This window comes from Malaclemys terrapin, chromosome 1, assembly GCF_027887155.1.
Source record: "Malaclemys terrapin pileata isolate rMalTer1 chromosome 1, rMalTer1.hap1, whole genome shotgun sequence".
Taxonomy (NCBI): domain Eukaryota; kingdom Metazoa; phylum Chordata; order Testudines; family Emydidae; genus Malaclemys; species Malaclemys terrapin.
The window spans coordinates 101,774,314-101,792,596 of NC_071505.1; the positions used below are offsets into that span (position 1 = coordinate 101,774,314).

The 18,283-nt window shown below is 41.4% G+C and overlaps 1 protein-coding gene across 3 annotated transcripts in view; it reads right to left on the reverse strand.

The window, feature by feature from the left end:
- TBXAS1 (thromboxane A synthase 1) overlaps positions 1-18,283 on the reverse strand; it is a 337,857-nt gene that overhangs the window by 205,836 nt on the left and 113,738 nt on the right. For all 3 annotated transcript variants that reach the window (XM_054033509.1, XM_054033517.1, XM_054033501.1), the window contains one exon: positions 9,474-9,526. In XM_054033509.1, coding sequence (XP_053889484.1) covers positions 9,474-9,526 — 53 coding nt within the window. The remainder of the gene's footprint in view (positions 1-9,473; positions 9,527-18,283) is intronic.

Sequence of the window (18,283 nt, forward strand, 5' to 3'; positions counted from 1 at the left end):
TGGCTTACAACATTTATTTCAAACAGTATGTCATGCCACAACCCTAAGCCACACAGAAATTTGAAGTTATGTGTTTCTGGTGATTCCTTTTCCCTCTGCCACTGTTCTCCCATGAACAGTTCCTGTCATAGCATTATCCTCCATAATGGCAACTATGGCATCATCTATCTTCCCAATTTGGTGTTTGATAGGCTTTATTGCCTCCACTCGACTTTCCCATTGTGTGGCACTCAGTGGTTTCAGTATCAAAGAGGATGTTCCCAGATGTTGCTTCAAAATGTGCCATCAATGAGTTGATGCAGAGAAAAATACATAGATGCTTTGAATTACATTAAAAAATTCAGCAGCCTCACTAAAAGCTGATGCTGCATCACTGACCACCAAATTCAATGAATGAGAACTGCATGGGACAAAAAAGCTCGAGGATTTAACTCTCGGATCCGTGTCTGCACTCCTCTATTCTTTCCTCTCATGTTGGCACCATTATCGTAGCCCTGACCTCTCATGTCAGCTATCACAATTCCCGTATCTTCCAACTTTTTAAGAAGGACATTTGTCATACCAGCTACTGTAGTATCATCAATGTCAATAAATTCTAGAAAATGCTCTCTGACAATCACCATTGCAGGGACATTTTCACTAGGTTCTGTTGTTACAAAACGCACCATTAAAGTCATTTGTTCCGTATGGCTGATGTCAGGTGTGCAGTCCAGAATAACAGAGTAATATCTTGAAGTCTGGTGGCACCTTAAAGACAGATTTATTTGGGCATAAGCTTTTGTGGGTAAAAACCTCACTTCTTCAGATGCATAGAGTGAAAGTTACAGATGCAGACATTATATACTGACACATGGAGAGCAGGGCAATATCTTGCTGACTTCAGATCTGCCACAATCTTCTGTTTGACTTTTATTGCCAGTAACTGTATGATCTCATTTTGAATTGTTTTTCCAAGGTAGTGGTGTGTGTACATTTCTTGAGTGGTGACTTTTCTTTGATGCTCCTGGAGTACAGCATCAAACTCAGCCATCCGCTCCACAATTTTAAGGAAGTTTCCATTGTTTGGCACAAACAGGTGATCTGAAGTGCCACGCAGTGCTAGGTTTTGGGTAGCAAGCTCTCTCACAATGGCAATGAGCCTTTTCAGAACATTTTGTCAGTAAAGAGACTCTGATGCAATCTTCTCTTGATTCCGATCATCTATAGTGGCCTTTAACCTTAGTCTCATCTCAAGCTCTTTCCATCTCTGGAATGCTCTCTGGTGATTTGCTGCCTTCTCATGGCATGCCAGATTTCTAGCCAGATTTTTCCAGTCCTTTGTTCCTGTAGAACCCAATGTGGCTGGAACATTAAATTGGAAGAGTTTGCAACAAAAACAGTATGCAGAATTCTGGGTTTTTGAGTACATAAGCCATGGCCTCTCCACTTTGTCATCATTGGGGATTTCATGCCAATAATATGTTGGATGGAAACTTCTATTTTCATTGTCTTTGGGGAACATGAAGTTTTTCACTTGCTGTGGCCCATGCAGTACAAGGAAGTCACTCAGGCTACTACTCAAGTGGGTCCACAGTCCTGGATCATCTAGACTTAAGGAACTAAACTCAGCAGCAGCTGTTTCTTGCGCCTCCACCACACTCTTCTCTGATCTATACTTTTCTTCAGGAATGTGCATGGTTACATCCATTTGAGATGGAGATATGGATGCTGCAGTAGCTGCCAGGTCACCTGCACTCTGACTAACTGGAAGATCAGGCATCTCCTCACCACTCACATCCTCATTGGGGCCGGAAGGCTCACCATGAAAATGTGTGTCTATGTATCTCAGGAGAGCTCCTTCCTGCTTAGATAGAAAAGCTTCCTTTGCTTTCTTTCTTTTTCTGAATGCTGCCCCAGAGGGGCATTTTCTTCTTTCACTCATGACTGCTGTTCTGAGCCAGCTATAGTGGCTCTCAACACTCAGTTGAAGGGGACAAATAAGCAAACTGGTAGCAGAGCCTGAGTGAGGGAAAATATCAGCGTCTTAAGGGCTTAACTGTCTCCTACTACTTCAGTTAACTGCCTGTTCTCCTCAAGTGGGTTCAGGGAAGCAGCAGGAAACAGGAAGCTCCCTGAGAAGCTGGTGTTAATCAGTCCAAGCTCCTGGGGGTTCTAGAGAGGTACATAAGAGGCTCCTCCTCCTCTCTCTCCCTGCAGCTCCTGCTGCTTTCTGTTATTCCCTCTCACCTTTTCTCCTGGCTACCTGTTATGTCTCCTGTGCCCAGCTTCCTCCAGCACAGCACTCCACCATCTCTGTGCATCTAGAGCAGAGAGAATACATATGCACCAGCAGCAGACACAATTCTACACTCTGGGTCCTAGTGGTGCCCCCCCAGTCTGGCACCTGAGGCGGCCGCCTCAGTTCGCCTCATCGTAAGGCCTGGGAATTTCACAACGCACATTCACCACTGGAGGTTATTTGCATTGTCTCTCTCTGTAAAGGAACAATGACATCACCTCTCCTTTGGTTCTGCACACAGGAGCAAATATATATATTTATATATATGTGGTATTGTGACCTAGAAAACATTGCTTGAAACAATTCCCTACGACTTGAAGCTGTTTGGAATGGAAGGGATATATTGTTTTGACTTGATTAAAGCTGAAAAGTTGATTTGACATCCTGTTGTCAAGGAAACCAATTCACACACGAAAGAAAACAGTTGTGATGGTATCATTCAGACTATTCAAGTGACCTTAGGAGGGGGGCAGGGGAGAATAAAGGCTTCCGTTCCAAAGATCTGTATTCAACACACTTCACCACTGTGAAAATACAGATCATTGCTCTTCATGCTTATTGGGAAGCTGTTTTCAATCTGAAAAGAGAAAAATGCCAGATCTTCTCCAAGGCCATCAGGTCAAATGCCTTGATTCTGGTCATACATGCACAGCTGCCACATAATATTTGTTACCTGTATTCACAAGAACTGTAAGACTCAAATAGAAGAATCTGCAGGGATGAGGAAGGAGTTTCATGCATTGGGTAGATCATAATAATACATGATACACACTCACATATACACACACAAAGGCAGCCACCAGGGGCCCAAACATTTTCCTAGAACCACTAATTGAGCTTACATCAAGCCTGGTAACAGTGTCCCGCAAATTCCTTTTCCTGGGAGATTTCAAGAGTAGCATTTATTCTCTGCCAAACTCCTGGATCCCTGACAAATCAGGTTTCTCTCTAGGACACAGCCCAGAAACTTTCCTGCTATTGAACAACCTTCTCCTGGCCTTGTACAGTGTGACCAAGAATCCCTTAATGACAACTGGCAAGGGAGTCTCAGGAATGTCCTGATTCTGGAATGTGCATTCTGATTCACCAAAGAATCATACAATCACAGGTTTAGAAGGGACCACAAGGGTCATCTAGTCTAACCCCCTGCCAAGATGCAGGATTTGTTGTGTCTAAACCATCCAAGACAGATGGGTATCCAGCCTCCTTTTGAAAACTTCCAGTGAAGGAGCTTCCACAACATTCCTAGGAGGTCTATTCCACTGTCCTACTGTTCTTACAGTTAGGAAGTTCTTCCTGAGAGTTATCCCACATTCTATATTTATGCATTTCATTTTTCTTCCCTAAGTGTTGCACCTTACATTTGTCTTTGTTGAACGTCATGTGAAATCTTAAGTGAAAGCCAGGCCACACTGGTCCTTAATATTGTTGTCAAATGTATGTACAGATACTATGTAAAAAGTTATTTATATATATACACACACACACACACACACACACACACAGAAAATATGTTCTTAGATGGAGAAACAGGTCTTCTGTCACACAAGAGGTGTTTGTTCACCTGTCTTTCTGTTGGAATGTTAAGTAAACATTGTAAGCTAACCTAATGGATACCATTTACATTTGAAGTTATCAAAGAGATGTGACGTCAACAAGACAGCTGCACACAGGAAAAACAAACCACGGATGGTTATACTGACTCTGGCTACAGAGAATGAATTTTGAGGCTATAAGCAGACGGCAAAGAAAACACTGCCTTATTCTACATCCACGAAGTAAATTGACAGTGCATTTACATTCATGAAAACAGGATCTTAGCCAACCTTGGTTGAAATGCTGCAGAGGACTATGGAGGTAAGATAAACTTCTTTAGTCAGGAGATTAACCTGTTAGTTAAATGTAGTATCTAGAAAGTGTTTTATGGTTTTGTTTGATATGTAACCATTTGTTTCCAATATGCTCACTCATTATCACTTGACCCTTGAATCTTTGTTAATAAACTTATTCTGGTTTGCACTATAAACGTATCTCAGTGCTGTGATACTAAGCAAGGTGCTGATCCTGATTTCAGTCATTGAAGCTGGTGTGTACATTCTTCCTTTGGGGACAGCAGACCAGGTATTTCTGTGAGTATTCAGTGGATAAGGGTTTGAACACTACAGGGGAATGCTTCGAAGGGACTCAGGGACTGGGGTGTACTTATTGTTAACCTGCAAGGCAAAGTAAGGGAAGGCATAGCCCAGAAAAGAGTGCTTAGGTGGCTAATTGGCTGGTGGTGTCAGGGAGCTGATACCCAGTTAAGCACAAGCAAGACTCCTTCATGCTGAAGATGGGGTGGAGGTGGTAACAAGGTGACACTCAGTCCTGGATATCCTGAGAACCATCACAGATAGGAAAGAAACCTCTGTGCTGCTAGTGCTAGATGTCTCTGCAGCCTTCAGCACCGTTAGTCAGACAGAGCTGAAGACACACATACAAGACTTTGCAGGATTAAACAGGGCAGCAGTGTGCTGGATCCACTCATTCCTATCAGCCAGACCCCAGAGAGACAGGATATATACCTACGTATCATCTTATGTGCAGTCTAACAAGGCTTAGTGCTTTCTCTCATCCTCCAATAGCTACAAGAAACCACTCAGGGAGAGTGTGATTCATGTGCCACCAGTTCATTTTTCTATTGACACTGTTCTGCCATCACCAATGCCTGAAGGAACGGGTAAGCCGATGAGTGAAAAGCAGAGAGCTCTAGATCAACATATTAAAAACAGATGTGATACTAATAAGAATAGGGAAAACATACTGAGGAACTAATGCCAGTGCTCTATCATCACCATTGTTTAACGGCATAAGACTACAGATCTTTGAAATAATATGAAGCCTCAGAATCATGCTCAGTCCATTACTATCACACACAAATGCAAATTGCCACAGTGGTAATGAACATCTTTTTCTATTTCTGGCTGGCCAGGACACTATATCATTTCCTCTCAAACGAGGATCTAGCCACTGACAGCCATGATATCATTCCTCTTGGTTTTATCTCTGCAAGACACTTTCCCTAGGGGTGAATGTGACTGCTACAAGAAGGATGCAATTGGTACAGCAAATACCTCAGACAACAAAGGCAACCACTGCTCTGCGAATTGCATTCTCCTCCCATCCAATTCAGAACTTGAGTTTTAAGTCCTGGCCTAGTCTACAAAGCCCTATGGACTGTCTTATATTGGTAGGGGAAGTAGAAGTGGGTGACAACCTGGGCAGCAGTGACCATGAGATGGTTGAGTTCAGGATCCTCACAAAAGGAAGAAAGGAGAGTAGCAAAATACAGACCCTGGACTTCAGAAAAGCAGACTTTGACTCCATTATGGAACTGATGAGCAGGATCCCCTGGGAGGCTAATATGAGGGGGCAAGGAGTCCAGGAGACCTGGCTGTATTTTAAAGAAGCCTTATTGAGGGCACAGGAACAAACCATCCCGATGTGCAGAAAGAATAGCAAATATGGCAGGTGACCAGCTTAGCTTAACAGTGAAATCTTTGGTGAGCTTAAACACAAAAAGGAAGCTTACAAGAAGTGGAAACTTCGACAGATGACTAGGGAGGAGTATAAAAATATTGCTTGAGAATGCAGGGGTATAATCAGGAAGGCCAAAACACAAGTGGAGTTGCAGCTAGCAAGGGATGTGAAGGGTAACAAGAAGGGTTTCTACAGGTATGTTAGCAATAAGAAAAAGATCAGGGAAAGTGTGGGACCCTTAATGAATGGGGGAGGCAACCTAGTCACAGATGATGTGGAAAAAAACGAAGTACTCAATGCTTTTTTGGCCTCGGTCTTCACAGAAAAGGTCAGCTCCCACACTGCTATCCTGGGAAACATAGTATGGGGAGGAGGTGAGCAGCCCTCAGTGGTGAAAGAACAGGTTAAGGACTATTTAGAAGAGCAGGACATGCACAAGTCCATGGGTCCAGATCTAATGCATCCAAGGGTGCTGAGGGAATTGGCTGATGTGATGGCAGAGCCATTGGCCATTATCTTTGAAAACTCATGGCGATTGGGGGAGGTCCCAGACTATTGGAAAAAAGCAAATATGGTGCCCATCTTTAAAAGAGGGAAGAAGGAGAACCTGGGGAACTACAGACCGTCCCTGGAAAAATCATGGAGCAGGTCCTCAAGGAAACCATTTTGAAACACTTGGAGGAGAGGAAGATGATCAGGAACAGTCAACATGGATTCACCAAGGGCAAGTCATGCCTGACCAACCTGATTGTCTTCTATGATGAGATAACTGGCTTTGTGGATATGAGGAAAGCAGTGGACGTGATATATCTTGACTTTAGCAAAGCTTTTGATACGGTCTCCCACAGTATTCTTGCCAGCAAGTTAAAAAGTATGGATTGGATGAATGAACTATAAGGTGGATAGAAAGCTTGCTAGACTGTCGTGATCAACGGCTCGATGTCTAGTTGGCAGCCGGTATCAAGCAGAGTGCCCCAAGGGTCAGTCTTGGGGCCGGTTTTGTTCAACATCTTTATTAATGATCTGGACGATGGGATGGATTGCACCCTCAGCAACTTCACAGATTACACTAAGCTGGGGGGAAGAGTTAGATATGCTGGAGGGTAGGGATAGGTCCAGGGTGACCTAGACAAATTAGAGAATTGGGCCAAAAGAAATGTGATGAGGTTCAACAAGGATAAGTGCAGAGTCCTGCACTTAGGACGGAAGAATCCCATGCACTGCTACATGCTGGGGACCGACTGGCTAAGCAGCAGTTCTGCAGAAGAGGACCTGGGGATTACAGTGGACAAGAAGCTGGATATGAGTCAACAGTGTGCCTTTGTGGCCAAGAAGGCTAATGGCATATTGGACTGCATTACTAGGAGCACTGCCAGCAGCTTGAGGGAAGTGCTTATTCCCCTCTATTCGGCACTGGTGAGGCCACATCTGGACTATTGGGTCGTTTTAGGCCCCCACTACAGAAAGAATGTGGACAAATTGGAGAGATCCAGCGAAGGGCAATGGAAATGATCAGGGGGTGGGGCACATGACTTATGAGGAGAGGCTGAGGGAACTGGGCTTATTTAGTCTACAGAAGAGAAGAGTAAGGGGGAATTTGATAGCAGCCTTCAACTACCTGAAGGGGGGTTCCAAAGAGGATGGAGCTAGGCTGTTCTCAGTGGTGGCAGATGACAGAATAAGGAGCAATGGTCTCAAGTTGCAGTTGGCGGGGTCTAGATTGGATATTAGGAAACACTATTTCACTAGGAGGGTGGTGAAGCACTGGAATGGGTTACCTAGGGAGGTGGTAGAATCTCCAGCCTTAGAGGTTTTTAAGGCCCAGCTTGACAAAGCCCTGGCTGGAATGATTTAGTTGGTGTTGGTCCTGCTTTGAGCAGGGGATTGTACTAGACCTCCTGAGGTCTCTTCCAACTCTAATATTCTATGGTTCTATGATCTTGCAGACCACCTCATCCTCTGCTATCTGCAGACATAGTTGTGGGATGACACAGTTGCAAAGACCCTGGTTTAGATTGTCAGAAATAGGGAGTGGAGTATTTTTTTGGCAGTGAGCCTTCCATTAGGTCTGAACCTCAACTTGCCTGTCTTCAGATTAATTATAAAACACTCCTTTTTGATAAAGCCTTTCTGTAGGAATAACATCCAAAACATATTTATAATATACACACATACACACACACATACACATTCTGAACTTCTGTGGAACAGGGAAGAAAAAAACCTTTCAGGACTATTTATGTTTTCTTTGTTTGCAGTGTTGTTATAGCCACATTGGTTCCGGGATATGAGGGAGACAAGGTGGGTGAGGTAATATCTTTTATTGGACAAATATCTGCTGGTGAGAGAGACAAGATTTCAATCTCCACAGAGTTCTTCATCAGGTCTGGGAAAGGTAATCAGAGCATCACAGCTACATACAAGGTGGAACAGATTGTTAAGCATAAGAAGTTAAAACACGTTGCAAGAAACCATTCATAATGAAGTGGGCAGTTGAGACTTCGGCAGTCATAGGACAAAAGGGAATTAGTGAGTTACAGATTGTTGTAATGAGACACAAAACCAGTGTCTCTATTGAGTCCATGCTTTCTTTGTAATTATTGGTCAGTATTTATATATCAAAGTAATAAGCACATTGGAAATACCAAGGATAGAGAGAACCTGGAAGTCATTATTTCCACTTAGGATAGAAACGAATGGAAGGCAAAGTGCAGTTCTAGCACTATAATAACAATGCAAAACTTGTGCTACCAACGTGGGAGTCAAAGACAAGTGAAATTATTGACTTTAGGGAAGTCCCAGTGTACTGTTCCTGAGGTGTAGTCCCTCCTCAGCACTAGTGAGGGGTTAACTACTGCTGGAGGACAGGGGAAAGAGGTGTGCAATTTTTACTTTTTACTTCATGATATTTTAAAAATGGATAGTTTTGTACAGATATGGAGTGAGAGATTTTAACTCAAATTCACAGTATTTTGCAAACGTGATTTTTTTCTTAAATTAAATTAAATTTTGGTGGACGTTTCCTTGTCTCACGGTGAAAACTCAAAATCACATAGGTGACGGGCACGTAAACCGAAGCAACTTTACGGGCACTTCCTCTCCTCATCAGTTCAATGTTCACATGAGAGAAGAGATATATTTTCCTTTGTGCCGCTGCTACCAACACCCGTATTTTACCATGTTGGTAGCTTTGTAAAGGCCTGAGAAAGACTGAGTTCTAGGCAGAATTGTCTGTATGTTCAATGTTAGGACTTGTTTATATGGAGACACTCAAGAAAGGGAAGGTGAATCAACTAAAGGTGTGAAGTCGATGCACATCAGTGTATTAACCTCCATCTGGATGCTTTTATTCAGGAACAAAGTGGCATTAGTTCACTGTCACTGAGTCCTGGTCTACACTGGGGGGAGGGGAGGGGAATTGATCTAAGTTACGCAACTTCAGCTACGTGAGTAACGTAGCTGAAGTCGACGTACTTAGACCTACTCACCGCGGTGGAGGACAGGAGTCGATGGGAGAGGGCTCGGGGGTCAATTTATCGCGTGTAGACTAGACGCAATAAATCGATCCCCGCTGGATCAATCGCTGCCTGCCGATCCAGTGGGTAGTGTAGACATACCCTAAGTTGCAAACCAACAAGGAAACAGACAGAGTAAAGGAAGAGTATTGCTGGCTTACCCACAAACAGGTCCATACTCCGTGATCAGTTTTGTATGGTTTTCCCAAAAGCCCTGAGTAAAGAGAAGGAGAGTTACCACATTATTATCATCAACTCTATATGGCATTACCAGGACATTTGAGATCCTAGAATGCAGGGTTACCAACACTCATGATATCTGGTGTTTTTCTTAAATCCCAGCTCCTGGAGTAATGTTACTATATGAGAAACTCAGCTCTCATTTAAGAAAAAACATCACCACCACAACTTTCTGGTTCTCCAGGTTGCAGAAAGACACTTGAAAACGTGAGCTCTACAAGCTCCAAATGCAAATACAAGACCAAAGAAAATTTTTTAAAAAAATTTTAAGCCAATCTTACGATTTTGGGGCCTAACTCATAACCTTTGTATGTTTGTGGTTGGAAATGCGGAAAATGGAGAAACTAATAGAGAGTAGGAATATGACTTATTCATTGCACACAAGAGAAATAAAGAAAGCATGAAAAAAAAGTAAAAAACAACAACAACCCACCAATAAAACATTATCTCACAAATAAAAAATCCCTGGTTGGTTTGAGTTTAATGCTAAGTAGTCACTGGGGACAAACAGAAAAATTAAACAGCTTTATTTTAACAGACTTATTTTGAATTTTTACTTTTTGTGTTTCACTCTCATAATTGAGGAAAATTGGTATCCATTTAGATAAAGAAATTTGTCACTATTCTAAATTGCTACCATGTTACATAAATACAATTTGAGTAGCAGGAGGGGAGGTATATAAAGTGCTTCCCCAAATGTGAATAAACAAACATCCCTCCCATGATTAAGACAAAACTACAGTATTCAGAAAATCATACGGTATTGTATTTTCACTTAGATAGGGAAAGTAACTGCAGTATGACCTTGCTGATCTGCATTTCTATAATTCATGGGCTATGTCCATTCTCAGCCAAGATTCACTAGCAAAATGGTGCATTGAGGTCTCAGATGAAGACTTTGCTATTTTACAACATACTATGGAATATTGGCTAGAACAGTATGAAATATCATAAATAATTAAAATTAAACCATAGTCAACATAAATGTATGAAACACAATGTAATGCAGTATCTGTGCTTTTGTTGTTGTTGATTTTTTGCACTGAAATAATTCAAAAAAATCTGGCAGTTGGCAAGGGATCTCCCATTTAATAGAGCAAATTACATATTTTTTTCTACTATAGATAAAATTAAATACAATTCTTTTCTAATAGGGGGTTGTATAGGGTTTTTCGAATTCTTAAAGTGAATCCACTGTTGAACTTTTTATTTTTTTAATCACTGGGTTTTTAACATGTGATTTGTCCCATGGAACTGAGTTACCACCAATTTGGCAATCGTGTGTTTATTTGTGTTCTAATTATATAACAGAAAGATAGAGTAAAAATATCAGCCAGCATAATGACTTTAGATTTTAGAAAACATAATGATGAGAGGAGATGAAATTTTAAAAGGGACAATTTAGGCTGGATGTCAGGAAAATCTTTCTGAGACATGAGATGAGGGAGGTAATATCTTTTATTGGACCAGCTTCTGTTGGTGAGAGAGACAAGCTTTCGAGCCACACGGAGCTCTTCTACAGGTCTGGGGAAAGAATTTCCAGCCTTACAGCAAAATGCAAAGTGAAACAGGTGGTTTAGCTTAAGTACTTAGCACATATTGTAAGAGACCATTCAAGGTAGAGTGTCTTGAAAGCTTGTCTCATCACCAGCAGAAGTTGGTCCAATAAAAGAACAGATTTTATTAAGATGATGTTAAAAAAAAAAAAGTGAACAGAGTTTGAGCATAGAAGTTTCTGGTTATCAGGGAATAACGTACAGATTATCGAGGGTGCAAAGTTTGGTTTAAGATCAGATGGCATAAGGAATATATAATCTGCAATATCCCCGATTGGGGGTAACAGTTTGATGGGTCAAAGTACAGGTATTGAGATATGCGGGTATGAAGTTCATAGGGTGGCTATGTTCGGGTGTGGAGTATAATGAGTGGATATGATGAGGAGGATGGATTGACCCTCATTTGGTAAGATTTAATGTTCAGGGAGTTGATGGTTCTAGTTCATATGATCCAATAGAGAAGGTCACTTGGTCCCTTTCTTGTAGTGGGAGAGCGATGTCACTCTGGCTCACAACTCCTGATACTGTTGGTGGCCGGTGATGTGCTCAATTTTATTACCTCACTCACCTTGTCTCTCTAACATGCTGGGACCAACACGGCTACAACTACACTATGTAGAACAATGGAAGAGATAGGAAAGTCTTTCTGACAGAAAGAGCTCTATTACCCTGTCAACTAGCACTGATTCAGTCTTCACTGGCAGGGCTCCAATAAACACTAAAGCTTATGTCCCCTGGCATAACTCCCAACAAAGGGGTGTGGTGGAAATACCACCTTGTCCTTCCCCTTAAGTGAATCCTGCCTGAAGCGCAGCAAGCCTCGCAGGTGAAGGGAGGTGCATTTGCAATTTCTTTGCACCCGTTGAGGTGAATTTGGCCCTATGAGGTATTATTGTAGGGCTGCCCAGGATTGTAACTGCAATAATAGTCTCCACATATACCATGATTGAGCATCTACAAACCATTGAGCAGCTGTTTTACAAAGAAACTGAGGCAGGGAGCTTTAATTGACTTGCCAAATGCCACACACTGTATCAGTGGCAGAGCTAAGATTAGAATTTAGGAGCTCTACCTCCTAGTCATGTACTCAGTGCATTACCTACTGCTATAGCTTTAGAACAATGGGGGGTGATGGAGTGGAGGAAGTGAAATACTATAGTTTTTCAGGAATCAGAAGGAAAATGTAGCATAGACTATGCCATTTTTAATGATACCTAAGTGCATGAGTGTTGACCTTGAAGTTACCACTTTAAATAATGTATCACAATATCTAATTGTAAAAAAGTGGGCAGCTATGCTGTTCCAAGTTAGAAAAATCACTTCTCCTTTCTCGTTTTCTGAAAGGCTACAGAATGTGACTGATCACAAATACCACCTCAGGAAAAGGTTTTTAAATTGCACTTGGCCATCACAATTAGCTGCCCTCCTACTGATGGGCCATTATCAAAGAGATAACACATGCATGCAAGCTGAAGGATTCCTTTCCTGAGGAAGGCATATTTAGCCAGCAACTGGTACACCATGGAAACAGCAGCTGAAGTGGTTTAACTGCCTGAAACTCAGAAAGCTTTTTCTTTACATGGTTTGTGCCAGCTTCCCCACTGGATGTTTGGATTCTCTCCTTTCTTTGACTGATTGTAAGTTATTGAATGTATCTGTGTACAAAACAACTCATAGGGCCAAATTCTGCTCTCAGACACACGCAGGTAGAACTCCTGCTGAAGGAAATGAGAATTACAGCTGTGTCCGGGAGAGCAGAATTTGGCCACTAGAAACTACCTTAAGCGATTTCATGTTAAGATTTCAGACTCTGCAGCACATATATCAGGGAAATCAGAAAGGACAATAGGGACTCAAGTCTCCATTTTTAAAAGTGGATTCTCCCTGTCAAGGCTGAATCCCCACTCTGTCACTTTGAGTACAGAAGGTGGGGGCCCGCAAGGATTCTGACACAGAGCAGCAATGCTATAAGCAGGAATGCTGTGTAAGGTTTGAACCAGGTATGAAAAAGTATCTTCCATACCTAGAAGAAATTATCTGGATAGGGAATGTTTATTTAGACACAGTCAGGTTTATTTCTTATTTTGGCTTGTGGATCTCCTCTGTGCTAACCCCTAATGGTTTTGTTTGCTTGTAACCTTTAAGCTGAAGCCCCAAGAAAGCTAGTTTGGTTGCTTAATTTTTGGAATTGCTCTTTTAAAATCTAGCAATAGCATAAGTTCCAGATGTATTTTTTTCCTTTTTGTTTTTAATAAAATTTACCTTTTTTAAGAACAGGATTGGATTTTTGATGTCCTAAGAGGTTTGGGCATGTTGTTTGATTAGCTGGTAGCACAGTTAATTTCCTTTGTTTTCTTTCTCAGCTCTTCCCTAGAGGGGGGGGGTGAAAGAGCTTGAGGGTACCCCAACAAGAAGGAATTCCCAAGTGTTCCTTCCTGGGTCCAAGGAGTTTTTTTTTTTACAGTGAACTGGCTGGCTAGGTGTCCACTGAAGGGAGCTACCCCCAACTTCATTTATCACACTCCCAAAGAAGGGTCTCCCAGGATTTCCTCACCTCCACTGCATTCACTAGGTTACTTCTCTGGACTCTCAAAAGACCGGTGTTGCAGAGACCTTCCCCTCCAGTTGAGAATGGACAGAGGCATCTCTGTATGGAGTCACTATATCCAGTGTTTTCAGAAATGGCCACTAGTTTTGTCTCTCTCAATTTTTGGATGCTAAGTATAAGACATTGTGGGCCTGGTCTTCTGAGGTGCTGAGCACCTGCAGTTCTCATAGACTTCAAGTGGAGTCCTGAGGACTCAGCACTTCTAAAAGGTCAAGGTGATTCAAGCTGATCACCAGAAAAATGGAGGCATCAAAATTTCTGTGGCCACTCTGGAAAATGTTGGTGCTCTGCAATTTGACAACAGATCATATGACTTGTGAAATTAACTAGGATCCTTGCTGGGATCACAAGAGGCAGGGTAAAATGGTTTTAATGCGAGCACACGCACTGGGATGCAATACAGGTCTGTCATTGCCCACAGCTCAAGAATTTAGTCAACAAAATAATTTTTACAGGAAAAGCTTCTTCTAGAACATAGGGTAGCCCAGGGTACTTAAATGAGAACACAAGGGGTATTGGACCATATGGTAATGGAGATGATGTGTCACTCAAGCACCATTAAATGAGTAGCATTCTAATTTAAGAATAACAGAGAGCAGATTTATTTTATTACATGTTTATGAAAAGTATCACATTGACAGAACTGGAGACAGCATTCCCCTCACCACAGAACACATGAAGCACGAGCAACAGCAGTACAAGCTTCCTTGCATTGCCCTGTAAAATTGCCTCAACTCTGGCCTGAAATGAACATCTCTGGGGTTTCATGCCCATTCAAATGTTGGCTTGAGAATATCAGTTGTAGTGTTATCTGATGCCAACACCTGTTCATGAGGGACTGGACAGACACCAAGTCTCCTCACCTAGGCCACTGAAAGGTCACCACCAAGAGAGTCTGGATTCAAACCTGTAACCTAGAAGCCAAAGGCTCCATATCCCATTACTAAACCCATGTGCTTTTCGGTCCCCCAGTCATATGTTGTATTTTGTGTCATGATGATATTCTTAACTGGAGCATCACTATTTAAATATCCATATCAAATAAAGACACAAAATCCATATCTATCCACTTACATCAGGTAACAGAAACTAATAGCATGTAGGGCTGGGATTTTTAAAAGGAGCCCAAGGGAACCAGGTACCATTTCCCATTGAAATCCAATAGGTTTTGTGTGCCTACCACCCAAATTATCATATATATTTCGAAAGATGAGCTAGCAACACTTAAATTATAATAAGGCCAGAGCTCACTTTTAAGGAATGACTCCCTGGATGGTTCAATCTCCCCAGTAATAATCATAGAGGAAACACTAGGAGGCCAGCAGACGGCAAGGAAGAGAACCAGAGTGAATTTCTATCCAGCACTATTCTAAACCATGTACACAGTTTGTTTCCTTTGATCATCATTCCTAATAGCTGTCCTTTGTGTGTAATTTGGCTTAATTTATGTGTGTGTCATTTCAGATTTTAAAAAACATATATAAGCCTTCCAAATTTATTAAAAACAGCCTTCCTACCCTTTATAGTTATTAAGAGAGGTTAGTGTTATGCAATTATGTTAATCCTCATTTGTAAAGGCTAATTAACTGAATGCTAATTGAATCTGCATATGAAAATTAGGACAATGTGTTCTCATTATACAATTATAAAAAATTACCTGAACTAAATACCAAGAAAACTGTAAATTATTTTTTACCTTTTTAGATCTTTATAAAAAGTTAAATGGGAAGGGTTTTTTTTGCCATAATACTATCTATTAACAATGGCCTTTGCTTTGCAAAGAACTGGCTAGACACAACCCTGAGTTGCTTCTACAATCCTTTCATTTTGAAATGACTATTTTCCCCTCTTGGATGTGCTCTCTTTTAACCAACCCTTTATAGACACGACTCCTTTCCCGGGACAGAAGCTGTATTTGTATCTTTCTCTAGGGTCCAAACCAATGCCACCCAATATATTAGATGGCACGAGAGATTCAGTCAATAGCCAATACCTTGCCCCAAAAGTCCAAACTCATCACCTCTGCAACACAGCATACGGAAGGCTAGAAAGTCAATGGCAGAGCTGGGAACAGGACCCAAGTTTCTGCTTCCCAGCCCTGTGTCTTACAAGGCTATTCTTTCTCCTCCAACTTTCATAGGAACACTGGATACTATACCAGACTGAAGCATCAACAACAGCCCTTCAGCTTTGATGTTCTCCTTTATCTATGGCTATGTCCTATGTCTGAAACTTAAAAGGAAGTCAGAGTCAAAACCCATACATCCAACCAACTGTGCATTATTTTACATCGAGGGAGATTTCTTTCTGACCCCTGTGTTCAGCATGAGATTCAATTACCCTTATCTTAATATGCATGACCACAAATGTAATTAGTCATAAAATTATCCAGACCTTTTACAAAAATTCAGCTCACTGATTTCCTGCAGTGGTGAATTCTCCAGGCAGACTCCACTGTGTGTACTTTTATTTGTTTGGAAGTTAACTGCCATTAACTTAGATCTTGTTCGTATCTGATATGTGGTTGTAACTGCAATTTCACTGTTTATTACCTATATCTGTGGTTCCCAAATTTATTAGTACTGCAACTCCCTGACAAATATTTTAAAACATGGTGGCTCCCCACAACCAAATACTGGTTTTTTTGAGTCGGGTTTTGTTTTGTTTTAACCAACTCAGCACCCTAGACTCAAAAGCACTGGAGTTGGGACAGTTTTACAATTTTATTCAACTGTATCGTTTGTTTAAATATATATTCTGATCTCATCTGCGTGTTTAAAACTATAATTTGAAAATATGGATTTTTTGGCATGTTCAGATATAGCTGAAGTATGATTTTAGTGAGAAGAATGGGCCTACTTCAAATTGCACAGTGGCACAGTGTTTGGTTAAATTTCTGACTGATTTATGTCTGGCACTTTCTCCAAGTTTAAATTTCTATGTTTAGTTTTCACAGAAATCCTTGTTCACAACCCAGATTTACAGAGATCACTGGACGCAAAGGAAGCAGCACTTCCATAGCTTCATCATGGAGTTCCTCATACTCTCTCCTTTAACAGAAACTCAGAACTCTTGGTTTGTGAGATTTGAAAATTTGGTTTTCAGTACGTGATCACCTGACAATTCTAAGATATTTTCTTGAGCCAAGATACTTAAGTTTGGAACGGAGACAAGTATTACAAAAAACAGATTTTTAATCCAATCGGTATCATCTTCTTCAGCCGCACATTTGCTACCTGTAGGCTGAGCACTTGGTAAAAATTGTTCCATTATACAGAGGCATCTTTTTCTCCTTCAGCCCCCTTCCCCAAGGAAATCTCTCAGCTGAAAGCCACTTGCTGGAGTGGAGGGCAAAGCCAGGCTCCCAGTGCCAGGAGCAGCAGTAGCATAAAACACAGACCCACAGATAAAATGCAGGGGATTTTTAAGCCTAGGGATTTCACAGTATCTTAATTAGGGAAAGAACCCAAAAACGTTAGTACTGGTTAATTTTTATCCCCCAGACACTCGTGGCTCTCCCATGAACCCTTCATGGCTCAGAGTTTGGGAAGCACTGGTCTAGATAACACTCAAAGATCTCCTAGGTGCTTGTTTCTTTCTTTCTTTCTTTATTTATTTTGATTTATAAAAATTGTATTCCCAAAAAACAAACCTATCCTCATCTCTAGGTTGTTTTGGCAAAAACAGAAGTCCTAGCATACCGTATGACTGCAAGTCTGTGTGGAGGACCACATCAGGGGCCTTACAGACTCACTGCAGATTGTATACTGTGACTTCCGATGCTCTTGTAAAAAGCCAAAGTGGAAACAATAGAAAAAGGAATGACTGATCAGTTTTCACTATACCCAACGTAATCCTAACAATGTCAGTTAAATCTCATCTAACTCTTCTCCTTTCTGACATAAATATAATCCTAGTCTCCACAGTCTCTCCTCGGATGCAAATTCCACTATATCATTAACCATCTTCGTTTTGATATCAGCTATATCTTTAAGGTGTGGAAAGAAAACAGTAAATAGTCCCATATAGGAGGGCACTTGTGTGACAGAAGGCCATTACAATAGATGTTCTCCATTGTGTGCTGAATGCCCCTCAGATAAATTAACAGAGGCATTCAGAGCATACTGCTAATGGTGAGTAAATGTAGTTAATTCTCTTTGTTGGTCTCCTTTCAGGGAAGTGGAATCACATTTTTATAATACCACCTTGCTCTTATATATCACTTTACATCTATAGATCACAAAACAATTTAAAAAGGAGGTCAGTATCGATATCCCCATTTTGCAGATTAAATAGAGGCACAGACAGAGGAAGCTAATTGCCCAATGTCACTCAGCAGGCCCGTGGCAAAGCCAGCACTAGAACCCAGGTATTCTGAGTCCCAGTCCAGTGTTCTACCCACTAGGACACACAATCTCCTTTAACAGCCATTGGATATTCTGACTAAAATGCAAACTTCTTAATGGTATTATAGAGATAGACAGGCATAAACGATGGCTAAATCATCATTCCAAAAGCAATCTTAGCACAATATGATCCCATGCTGCAAACAGACTGCTGCTCAGGA